This window comes from Glarea lozoyensis, assembly GCF_000409485.1.
Source record: "Glarea lozoyensis ATCC 20868 chromosome Unknown GLAREA16, whole genome shotgun sequence".
Lineage (NCBI taxonomy): Eukaryota > Fungi > Ascomycota > Leotiomycetes > Helotiales > Helotiaceae > Glarea > Glarea lozoyensis.
In genome coordinates, this window is record NW_007360990.1 from 689608 (window position 1) to 701489 (window position 11882).

General features: G+C 47.3%; 6 protein-coding genes across 6 annotated transcripts; 2 read left to right on the forward strand and 4 right to left on the reverse strand.

Annotated features, from left to right (window-relative positions):
* Positions 1-140: 140 nt before the first annotated feature.
* On the reverse strand, positions 141-958 carry GLAREA_07496 (Prefoldin; the record flags this gene model as incomplete). The annotated part of the gene is made up of 5 exons (XM_008082184.1): positions 141-196; positions 366-483; positions 540-646; positions 710-874; positions 934-958. The coding sequence occupies 5 exons, from the start codon at positions 956-958 to the stop codon at positions 141-143; spliced, it is 471 nt and encodes a 156-aa protein (XP_008080375.1).
* A 568-nt stretch (positions 959-1526) lies between these two features.
* GLAREA_07497 (P-loop containing nucleoside triphosphate hydrolase) lies at positions 1527-3921 on the forward strand (the record flags this gene model as incomplete). The annotated part of the gene is made up of 4 exons (XM_008082185.1): positions 1527-1946; positions 1998-2464; positions 2512-3143; positions 3197-3921. 4 exons carry the CDS (start codon positions 1527-1529, stop codon positions 3919-3921), a joined length of 2244 nt encoding a protein of 747 aa, XP_008080376.1.
* Positions 3922-4046: 125 nt separating this feature from the next.
* Positions 4047-5547, reverse strand: GLAREA_07498 (WD40 repeat-like protein; the record flags this gene model as incomplete). The annotated part of the gene is made up of 2 exons (XM_008082186.1): positions 4047-4132; positions 4185-5547. 2 exons carry the CDS (start codon positions 5545-5547, stop codon positions 4047-4049), a joined length of 1449 nt encoding a protein of 482 aa, XP_008080377.1.
* Positions 5548-5784: 237 nt separating this feature from the next.
* On the forward strand, positions 5785-6934 carry GLAREA_07499 (Ankyrin repeat-containing protein; the record flags this gene model as incomplete). The annotated part of the gene is made up of 6 exons (XM_008082187.1): positions 5785-5836; positions 5914-5939; positions 5994-6122; positions 6338-6440; positions 6490-6836; positions 6884-6934. 6 exons carry the CDS (start codon positions 5785-5787, stop codon positions 6932-6934), a joined length of 708 nt encoding a protein of 235 aa, XP_008080378.1.
* Positions 6935-7129: 195 nt separating this feature from the next.
* On the reverse strand, positions 7130-9850 carry GLAREA_07500 (uncharacterized protein; the record flags this gene model as incomplete). The annotated part of the gene is made up of 3 exons (XM_008082188.1): positions 7130-8077; positions 8124-9628; positions 9685-9850. The coding sequence occupies 3 exons, from the start codon at positions 9848-9850 to the stop codon at positions 7130-7132; spliced, it is 2619 nt and encodes an 872-aa protein (XP_008080379.1).
* A 641-nt stretch (positions 9851-10491) lies between these two features.
* On the reverse strand, positions 10492-11767 carry GLAREA_07501 (alkaline ceramidase; the record flags this gene model as incomplete). The annotated part of the gene is made up of 6 exons (XM_008082189.1): positions 10492-10726; positions 10777-11144; positions 11195-11334; positions 11382-11429; positions 11482-11622; positions 11677-11767. The coding sequence occupies 6 exons, from the start codon at positions 11765-11767 to the stop codon at positions 10492-10494; spliced, it is 1023 nt and encodes a 340-aa protein (XP_008080380.1).
* Positions 11768-11882: the final 115 nt, after the last annotated feature.

Here is an 11882-nt window from a genome sequence, read left to right on the forward strand (position 1 = left end):
CTTTCTAAGCGAGGAATTAAGTATTTCTTGACATTCAAGAAACTATCCGGACACATACAGGCGCTGACCGAGGAGTAGACCAGTGGTTATATGAGGGATACCGGTTTTTGACCATCCACTTTGCTATTTGTTCCCCCTGTTCATGATGTAGCATTTGCAGCAGCAGCATTCTGCGCCATGACTTTTTGCCGTAATACTGTTTGTAGATATTAGTGTTTGCATCTCGAAATGATATTTTTGACTTGCTATACGAGTCTAATGTGAAATGTCGTGACCATACGAGTTTGTAATAATTACAAACCCCCCAGGTGTAACGTGGAATCCAGGACCACAAAACAGGAGATATTGAAGGGAAAACCACTAACCATCTTCTATAAGTCGTAAACCATCAGTTTTTTCTGATATAATCTTCTCCAAAGCTTTGAGATTTGTCGCTAGCTCATCCACTTTGCCATTATAGAACTTATTCGCGTCTTTGGTACTCTATGCCCGTTAATCAGTATGTACGTCTATAATCGAGGGTTGTCCAATTTCCCTACCTTCTCAACGTAAAACCCAGTCCCCACATCCACAATCACATTGTCCGCATCCTTTAACGTGCCCGGTACATACAACGACGCCGTAAGCGGCACCAGTATTTCCTTTCCTACAACACTTCATGTTAGACATGACGCTCCATCCCAATATCGAAATCGCAATAGGTTTCTACCTTCAGCCTTAGCACCAGCACCCTGACTGATACTCCTTAGACACTCCTTGAATCTCGCTTGCGCGGCGCGTAGTTGTGAGAAGGAATTCGTGAGGTGGGTGAGCTCGTCTTCGAATTGTTTCTTTACTTGGGAGAGTTGTTGGAGGGAGAGGGCTGTTATGTCGACTGTGGATTTCGTTAGCTTCTTTTTGATGGATTTGTGGGAGGTATGGGGGATAATCTACCTCCTTGGCCTTTGGGGGAAGACATTGTGAAGTGATGGGTGGTTTGGTGGAGGGGAGCTGGTATGGTTGAGCTCGAGGCTGGAGCTTGGGAAAAGCTGGGGAGAGATGTGGGGCTGTTACTGGTGGGATGGATTGGAGGTTATCACGTGTTAGGTCGTAGATGTTGAATTAAGCTTCAAAGTATCTCATTTTTATGGGCACTTGTGATTATGTAGAGTTAGAAAAAGGTAGGTATCTAAAATCATGTAATTGAAAGAGATGGCTCAAGAGCATCTGGTATTGTTCTACATAACTGTAGTTAAAGTAAGCTTGATATTTTCTACAACTTATTCTCAATGAGATGAGAAACAGCCTTTGGATTTAGAACTCTATGCGAAGAGGTCTGAACTAATACAAATACGAATTCACGATTGCAGAAATACAAAGAAAGTGTAGTCTGAAAATGACTATTGTTTAAAGCTACCGGGATCGGCTCGGCCCAGTCGCGTAAACTTAACCCGACGCGTCTCCCAACATGCAAGCACTTACGACCCTGGTCCAAAGACACAACCCTCTTGTACTCATCGGTCCAGACCACGACCGAAAACCTCAGAATGCCTCGTAAGGCTGGTCCGCAGACGCCGAAACAGAAACAAGCCCAGAAATCAGCTCTCGCTAAGAAGGTCCTCGATGCGGCGCTCGAAAATTCAGATCAGGAGGGAGAAGAGGAGCACAGCCGCTGGGAATGGATATACGAGACGACCTTGAAGAATGGAAAGATCAGTACTACGAAAGACCGAAGTAAGAGTCAGTCAGAAAAGAAGGTCGGGTTTGTAAGGAGAGCAGATGGACTTGAATGCCGGATCGGTGATTGCGTGATGTTGACTGCGCCGGGAAATAATTCGGATTGGGTTGGCATGATTAAGGGATTTGTTGGACAGGATCATGATGGAGATGAACTTGCGGAGTTCTTGTGGTTTAGTAATGAAAAGGAGATACATAATAAAGTGAAGAAAAGAACGGATTTCCTACCAGTAAGGCTCAAACCTCTGCGTAATTGAATCATGAACTGACTGACTGGATAGAACGAATTATACATTACTGTGGGCATCGACGAGAGCCCAATCGAGGCGATCAAATGTAAAGCCATAATTCTGACGGAAAAGGCATTCAACTCTCGATTTCCAGCCAAGAAGATCTCGCGGCAGGACAAAGAGGAATATAATAGAACATTTATATGTCGAAGAGGGTGCAATACTGGCACAACTACTTATACAGAAGAACTCAACTGGGACGAGATAGAGCATAGAACTGACGAGGATATCGAGAAATTGATCCAGAAACTAACCTCAGAAACAGTCTCCCGAAAAAGGGGACGCAAACCTGGATTCAAGGTGGTGAAAAGAAAAAAGGAGGATTATCATAGTGAGGAAGATGAGGACTTCGAGGACGATATCGTCAAAACTCCTAGGAAAAAGCAGAAACATTCGGCGATAACGACACCTCGTAAACCTAAAACGCCGACAAAATTGCTCACACCAAGTCATAAGAGGTAGAGTAATCGTCCGGATCTGTTCACACTCGCTTACTATGTTATAGAATTGTAGTCAAAAAGCCTTTAGAATTCACACCACTGGGTACTCGAATACTAGATGCAGATCATGTATACTCGTCGCCATTCCAGACTGCCCGTTCGAGACTACATGTGGCATCTGTTCCTGACACGCTTCCATGTAGAGAAGATGAGTTTGCTTCGGTTTACTCACATCTTGAAGCTGCAATCTACGAGGGGACTGGGTCTTGTATCTATATTTCCGGAACCCCTGGAACTGGGAAGACAGCTACGGTACGGGAAGTCGTAGCTCAGCTGAACGCGTCAGTACAAGCTGAAGAGCTTGACGATTTCATCTTCGTTGAGATCAATGGTATGAAAGTTACTGATCCACATCAATCATACTCTCTGTTATGGGAAGCTCTGAAGGGAGACCGAGTCAGTCCGTCACATGCTCTAGATCTGTTAGAGAGAGAATTCAATCATCCTAGTCCTCGCCGAGTGCCTTGTGTGGTGCTTATGGATGAATTAGATCAGCTGGTCACGAAAAACCAGAGTGTGATGTACAATTTCTTCAATTGGCCAGGTTTAAGACATAGCAAACTGATCGTTCTCGCTGTTGCAAATACCATGGATCTTCCTGAGAGAACGTTGAGTAATAAAATCAGTAGCAGACTCGGTAACTCTCCACCTTACCCATCTCAACTATCAAGATTTCCTAACATATTCCAGGCCTAACAAGAATAACATTCCCCGGTTACACCCACGACCAACTAATGAAAATCATCCAATCCCGTCTCCTCGGCGTTCCAGGCGACATAGTCGAGCCCGACGCTATCCAATTCGCCTCCCGCAAAGTCGCAGCCGTCTCGGGCGACGCCCGTCGCTGTCTCGACATCTGTCGCCGCGCCGTCGAACTCGCCGAAGCCGAGTCCCAAAACATCGTCCCCAACACGCCCAGCAAAAGCGGGAAAGGAGAGAAGATCTCTCGGTCCGCGGGACGAGTCACGATCGCTACGATTAAACGAGCTATTAATGAGGCGACGACGTCGCCGCTGCAGTTGTATCTAAGGGGATTGCCGTTGGCGGCGAAGATTTTGCTTGCGGCCCTGTTGGTTCGGACGAGGAGGACGGGGGTTGCGGAGAGTGTGTTGGGGGATGTGCTTGATGAGGCGAGACGGATGGCGAAGATGGATACGGGGGGAAAGACGTCGGAGTTTTTGTTGAAAGATGATGCTCAGCGGACAAAGACGGCTTCATCTACGCAAGTAACGAAAACTGCTAGAGTTCTGGGGATGGGTTTGTCCGCGGTTGATCTGATGGAAGCTGGTATCATCGGATTAGAAGCTCGGAAGGCAGATAGGACGGGCAAGATACGGCTGAGTATTGGAGACGAAGACTTGAAGCTGGCTTTCAAGGATGATCCTGAGATTAAGGATCTTGGATTTACTGTATGACCAGCTTATATGATATAATATAGTAATTATCAGAACATGAACTTCCACCTTTTTTCGAGCGGATACCTATTCCTACATGAACTCCAGATGCGCCGATCCTGTGCAATTTCCTGTCCGCGATGCTATTAAAATTTTTGTCGACCTAATGTTGGTTTCCATTCTAGAGGATGGGTCTCTGGTGTTGCTGTCTCGTCTTGTTTCCATACTTTGACTGTGAGATGTTAGTATATACCTTGCTTTTTGATTCAAAGGCTAAAACTTACTGGTCTTATCCGCTTCTCCGCAAATCAATCGTAGTCCAGTCTTATCGTATGTAGAACTCATAAGTCCAGCTTCTGCATCGAGCGAACCTGGCTGAGCTGTGGTCTCTAGCGACTGAAATCTGTGTCCCGATTTCCAATCCCAAAAGCTCATAGACCCATTATCGCCTCCAGAGAACAAGACATTATCCTCATTTACCGACATGGTGTTGATGATCGAGTTCTGGCCTTCGAAATTCTGCATGAAAGCTCCTTCAGGACACTTCCACTGCTTGATACTCCCCGTACTTCCGGTTGCAAAGGTAAACTCCTTAGGATGAACAGCTAATGCTCTTACGCCCTTCTTATGGTGCGTCAATACACCCATAGTCTTTCCAGCCGCAAGATCCCATAACCGTACCGTCGAATCCAGCGAAGAAGTAATGACCTGTGGATCCGCCTCCTGACATTTCAAATCCGAAATCGTGCCCTTATGTCCCGAAAGCACATGGATATTACTCCTCGTCCGCATATCCCACACTCTCGCAACACCATCTCGACCCCCAGTTACTAGAACATCGAGCGTAGGATGTAAAGCCAGCGTATAGACACCACTCAAATGACCATGGTAATGTCTGATAACCTTATTCGTCTCCAAATCCCAACACTTAACCATCTTATCCTCTCCACACGAAAACAGATACGGATGTCTAGGCGACACAGCAAGGCCTCTGACCGTAGAAATATGGCCCGTCAACGTCAGTCTCAGATTTCCCGTCGCGAGATCCCAGATCTTAATCGTCCTATCCCCAGCACCACTCGCAAACCATTTATTCTCAGGCTCAACAGCGAGCGCGCGCACCCAACCCAGATGTCCAGAGATCACGCGCATGAGTTTCCAAGGAGCGTGCCATTCTGGTTTTATAGGCAGGACAGTTTGCTTTCGGACAAGACTCGAGGATGGTAGGTTTCGCTGCGTCGTTGGACCGTTCGCGTTCGGGGGTAGGTTTTCCGTGGTCACTCGTCCTCGGACAGTCAGAGCTGTAGATGTATTTCCGTTACTGGTATCTCTTGAAGCTACGCCCTCAATCATTTTCATCGTCTTCGCATCTGCACTTTTCTCCTCTGCCGGGGCGGTCTTCGCTTTCTTCCTCGGTCCAGCGGCATTGGCCATTTTCGCCGCCAGCGCAGGCGGTAGTTCTTTTACCGCATCGTATTCTGAATGTATCCGTGATGCTATCGCCAGCTGTTCGGCGGGTTCTGTATGCAATTCATCTTGTTGCTGGACTTCGGCGTAGAGAGTCCTCGAACGTTTCGCGTTTTGCTGTATTAAGTTCTTTAAATGATCGATTTGTGCTTCCCCGTTCGGCGCGACAGCAGTTGACATAGTTGTGAGTTGTAGGAGGTGTCAATGGTGGTGTTCCTGAGTCGCTCGTGGTCTTGACATTTATTTCCGTAGCCTCGCGACTTGGGTAGACGCATCGCGACTTTCTTGATGACCTGTTGGTGCCTTCAATATGAGGCATAAAAGTGTTAGGCTGGGGTTATTACGACTCCCTTTCTACAACTCATATAACCTTTCAAACAAAGCACATATTTTGATTTTCATCTTGTCATTCTCAAAATGGAGGAGCCAAAGAAATTTGCTATTCATGAGGCCGCCAGGGACGGAAAAAGTATGAATACCATCACTTTCCCCGTTCCCATCAAGTCCATTTCCCAAAACAGAAGGCTAATCCTTGTTGCTTTCTAGATCTTGTAGTGGAATCATTACTTGCTGTAAGTCATATATTTTATTGTTTTTCACTAAACATAAAGTCTAATAATAACTAGGCAAATCCTAAACTCGCATTCCAAAGAGATGACGATGATCGACTAGCAATTCATTGGGCCGTCTCATACGGACACTTGAATATTGCAGTCCTGCTATCTGGAGTTAAGAATTTCGATCCTGATGTACAGGTGAGATTATTTCGTATTTCGCTGCTCAAATACAACCTCGTGTTTTGTCCAGCGAACTGTGATGACGGTCGTTTGAAAGCCCAGAGCTCGTCTTTCCAGTTCTTAAAATCTACGGCCAGTTCAAATCTCTTAACTGAGATAGTCACTCTCAAAACTTCTCTTTCAAAGCTGCAAATGCAACGTGCTAAATTAAGATAACTGACACATGCAAACAGGATGGCTCAGGCTGGACACCCCTCATGATAGCCGTATCCCTCAAAGAAGGAGACGACCTAGTCGACCTCTTCCTCCGCAAAGGCGCCGACGTAAATGCAAAAAGTACCTCCCTCACTCCATCCCCTCCTTCCCACCCATCTAACACCCCCAGACAACTCATCGCAAACCGCCCTTCACTTCACAGCCTCCAAACTCAACCTGCCCGCCGCAAAGAAACTCCTCTCCGCCAGCCCACCAGCCAGCACCCGCGTAAAAGACATACGAGGGCAGTACCCCATCCACCGCGCTGCAGCCATCGGGTCCGTCCCTCTAGTGCAGTTATTCCTGGCGAACGAATCTCCTCTGGACGCGACGGATGTAAGTGGGCAGACGCCGTTACACCATGCGATTGCGGAGGGCCATGGCGATACGGCTGTAGCGCTGCTGAAGGCGGGGGCTGCGACGGATAAGAAGGATAGTGAGGGGTTTTTGGCGCTGGATTTGGCGCCGGATTCGCAGGTGAGTGTGAGAGGATGAGACGTGGGAGGTTGCTAATGTGCTAGTAGGTTAAGAAGTTTATTTTGCAGGAGATGGAGAGGGAGGGGATTGAATTATGAGAAGATGTCTTGAAATGACTAAAAAAGTTGAAGATTGATCATCCAAAAAAGATAAGGTATATTCTTACAAGCTATGTGCATTGAAGATATGCATGCTCAAAGTGATATAAATGATGCCCCCTTGGAGAAATCTCGTACAACACTATACACTCGGGTCCTCAGCCCCCTGCAACCAAACCTGGTATCTCTTGTCGTTCATTTGACAGTCCTCTCAACCAACTCCCGATACATCGCCTTGATATCTTGGATATCACTCTTCAGTTCATCCACCAGCTCGCTCTTCTCGCCCAGCATTTCAAGCGTAGTCTCATATCTCTCATTGACAACTCCTAATTCCTTCTCTAACTCAGCGATACGTGATTCTTGGTCCCTCTTCACCTGAACCTCCCTCATCAGTGCCACAATCTCAGCACGAGCCTCATCACGCTGGGCAGCAAGACGTGCAAGTTCTTCTTTGGTGCCAGCCTTTTCGCTTTCGAGACGACGGACTGCAGAGCTCATTCGTTCGACGAGTTGGACTGAAGGGCCGGCGCCCGCTGTCGAGACAGATATTATGTCATTCAGCGTCTCGCGGGGAGAAGCTGGAGACATGACGTGCTCGAAGAAATCATCGTGTTCGTTATGGGCTGGCGGGGTATCGTGTGTCTCGCCGTTTTCTCTGAGGAATGACTGCATAGAGTCCTGCCTCTGCGGAGGAGGAGTAGCGTTACCAGATGTTCTACCAATTGGTGCTGCTGACGGACGGCGACCTAAAATTCGTTCTGTGGGTGTAGGCGGATTGTCACTATTGACAGAACGAGCGGAAGCTCGTCGCATTTGTAGATTTTGGAGACCCAGGTATTCGGTTGTCAAACCTCTTCGCATAGACGCAGCAGGAGACTCTGCTCGGCTGTTGACGAAGGACCCGGCCTCTTCCTGCCATTTCTGTCTTTCCTCTTCAACCCGCTGTAATACTTCTGCTTGCCATGATTTTTTCTCCCGATCAAACGAAGCTTTTGCTGCTTTCAAAGCGGCCTCAGCATCTTCTGCTCGCTTTTGTAGATTCTCAAGCTTGGATCTCTGTTGAGCGAGCTCTTGTTCAAAGCTAGGAAGCTGAGATCTAGTCTCTTCTAACTCTTCTTCGTTACGTTTAGCTTTGAGGGTCTGAAAATCTTAGCAATGCTTCGGTTCAATAATGTGATCAACTCACCACTTCTCGGGCTTTACGCCTGATGTCAGCTTCTCTTTTAGCTGCTTCGTCTCTCTCCTTCTCTAGGCTGGTGGCACGCGCAACAAGAGAAGCCTCTATACCTTGCCAATTTTCACTAGCAACAGCGTACTGACTCTGCAGCGTCTCAATCTGGCGCAATAACTTCGCCTGAGCATCTCCGCCTGTACCTGATGATGCCTCCTCTGCTCTCGCGCGCATTACTTCCAGCTTACTTTCGAGCATCTGCTGCTCCGACTTAGCTTCAAGCTCCATCATACGTGCTCTTTCGGCTTCTTTGTCCATCTTTTCTCGTAAATCTTTCATCTGACTCTGAACTCTTTCGACAGCAAGACTCTTCTCGATGCTCAAGTTCGCCAGATTCTCCTCCAGCTCTAATACACGTTTCTTCTCAAGTTCCAGTGCTTCATTGGCGGCGTTGGCCTCGGCCTCTTTCTCCTGAGCTGCAGCATCCTCTAGTTGCTTCCTTAAGTCGGCGATTATCGAATCTTTGGATGACTTCTCGCTTCTCGCTGCATCGAGATCCTTTTGCAGCTGGAAAATCTGCTTCTGCTTCTCGCCCAGTTGCCTTTCTGATCCTTGAGCTCGTCGAAATCTGTCTAGCGCCAATGAAGCATCCGTCTCCGCCTTTTCCTGCTTCTTCTTCGTTTCGGCTAGCTCTTTAGCATCTTCTTGTGTTTTTGCACGTAATTTCTTGATAATAGTCATCTGATGCAGTTCCTTCTTGGAAAGTTTCTGTCCTTCTTCCATTAACAGGGCGATCTGCTCGTCCTTGCTAGCAAGTCTCTTCTCTAAGCTCCCAGCTGGAGCTGAGGTACCTGCAATCTTTGCAGCTTCTGCGCTTTCCTTGGCCAAATACTGCAGTTTAGACTGTAAAGCATCAATACGCTCGATGTAGTCATGGACCTCCTCCTGTCTTTGCAATTCAGAGGTCTCGAAATCAGATTGGAGTTGAGCAAGACGCGCGTCAACGTCATCCGGTGATTTTGTCGCAGAGCTGGCCTCCAACGACTTTCTGGCTGCGGTATCTAAAGAAGACCGCGGTAAAGATTCCGGTCGGTTTGTTGATTCTAGAGAAGCTCGAGGCAAGCTTGATCTGGTAGATTCCGCCGACGGACGAGGGGATGCTTCATCCTCGGGTTTCGCAGAGAGCCCATTGGGTATTTGTTGCGCATGTTCAGGGCTCGATGTCTCCTTGACAGCTGGTAAAAGTTCGATCGAAGGTGTTTCTTTCGTAGTATCATCTGTAGGTATAAGGGTCTCTATCCTTTCTGCCTCTACTTCATTCTTCGGCTCCGTGTCCATACTTTGTCTCGGACTCTCCCCCACATTAGCTGGACTCTCAGTCCTCGAAGGAACCCCCGATGACAGAGCTAATGAATCGGCCTTCTCAGCTTTCTGCGCATTATTCTTCGCAGCCATGGCCCTAGCCAGGCGTTCCTGTAATCGATCATTCGTCCTATTCGTAGACGGCGTACGGGAAACATCTGTGTCTCAATTAGCTCTGGAAAAGCTTCTAGTCCCCCCATCCTCCGTATCTTACTTTCTGACTTCGGGGCAGCCAAGGCCGCAGGTGTAGGAACGGGTTTCTTCGCAGTTGTAGGACCCTCATCCTCAGCGAGGATGTTATCCAGCCTGGATTCCACTCCGGCAACCGCTTGTTGCAAGAACGATCCCCATCGTGAAGTCTGCTTCGCGGGCGCACTCATCGTCGTGACGCCTCCGTTCTCTCAATGAAGCTTGTCGGCTGGGACCTTGTGGAATCTCGAGATGCGCCGTGAGCAAACATCACAGTTTGAGTGAATGCATGAAGCGATATTTTGCCCCGGACAATTGGGCGGTATGCGGTATGATGAAATTAGATTGGTCTGCATATGAAGCTCGGTATCTGTGATTAGGGAATACGAAAGAAGCTGGGCAGCCAGAAAGACTCGCTGGAGATGCCACGAAATCACTCCGACAAGGCGGCACCAAATGCCAGATCCCTGCGCTTATGTACGTCTCGCGGGCTATCTATTTTCAGGCACCCCCCACAAGGCTGTCTACAAGGCTATGAAGCAGAACAACGTACTTTGAGAATGAGTGACATAGTATCATTGCTTCTTGATTATCATAATGAATGGCCTATTTCCACGCAATCCCATAAATGAAAATGCCGCTCTAGCCAACGCTTAGCAATTCGAAAGCCTTCCTCCTATTAACCCATAAGCTGCTATGGCCAACTTCACTAACAAGGAAAGGGCACAATGAGTTCAGCTTGCCTCTAGTCTCCGATAATATTAGGGGTATCATGGTATAATCTATGATCTTCGCTGTTTCAATCGCTCATTATGCCACGCAAAAAATAGGCTCAAACCGACTTGCGATCCTCACGGTCGAGGTGACCGTTCGTGTGGCCGTTTGTATGACCATTGATAACGCCGTTAGTGGTCTTTCCTTCAACAATTTTAATTGGAATGACTTCGGGAATCGAGAAATAGCTTGGCCAGCTTAGTATGTATTCATCTTGTCGTTCGTTTAGGCAGTGCCGTAACCAAATGCCCCAAACAAGATAGAAGTAGGATCCAAAGCCAGTCATCAAGTGCCTGAAAAAGTCAGTCATTAAATACCAGAGCTTGACACAATCCAGACTTACCACCACCCATGTCCTTCAAGCAGAATCCCCCATGGCAATCCAATCTTGCGTCTCCAGACTCTGATAGTCGAGCAGTATTGATTGTCCAACGCCCATATCCCAAAACCGCCTAAGAATATAGAAAGGCCTATAGCAACCAACAACCACATCTCATTGAGAATTGCTCTATCTCGGACCTCACTCGCAACGCGCTGCGCTTTTGTCTGCTCGGTATTGGCTAACTTTTGTGAAGGTGTCGCGTATTTCGCTCTTAGTGATGGTCGAAGGTTAACTTCCATAACATACATCGATCGAAAAAGGACGACTGCCGTAATGATGGCGAAGGCATTTTGGTGGAATACGGGATCTTGGAGATAATGGTAATAGAGCTAGGTTCATATTAGTTTGTGTTTCGAACAGAAACAATTTAGTTACTTACAGTAATGAAAACCGCAAGCGACAAAAGTGATGTGCCCAGAACTCTGCGAACAGTTCTCGATTGGGAGAAAGAGAAAGTGGCATAGCACATCAGACAGGCAGTATAGATCATGGAAAGCTCATCCACAAGCTGCATTGGGTCTAATAAATTAGTTTCGTAGTACCAGTATTGGAATGCGGAAGCCTACATTTCAAGGTGCTATGGAAAGCAAAACTGCCTGAGCCCACAAGCAAATCTGTGTCGCGTATGAGCATATTGTCCTTGAAACCAGATACGAATATGCTTACAGCCAAGGAAAGCAACCAAGAACACACTGTCGTGTTTGTATTTCAAGCAATTCCGGATGCCTTTCGCTCCCAGAGCTATGAACAGGAGGTTCGTGAGGGTGTTGACAATTTCCGCAGAGTAGATTGTCGCATAGTAATCCTCTGAAATTCTATTAGCAGCTTTCTTACGAAGTTCCTCGGCTGAGGTCATCTTACCTTCACACCAATTGATGGTTGATGTAACCGGCGCCCAATACCCATCTTCCCTTGCCGGAGGGTACGGAAAGCTTAAACCCTTGAGCGGCATCGAGTAATATATATCTTCTTCCTAGCACTTGTGCCGGAATTCCAAAAGTATATTCAAAATATGCTGTTGTTACAGCAAGTGTTGTAGGACAAAAGAACGAAGGAAAAAAAGTTAC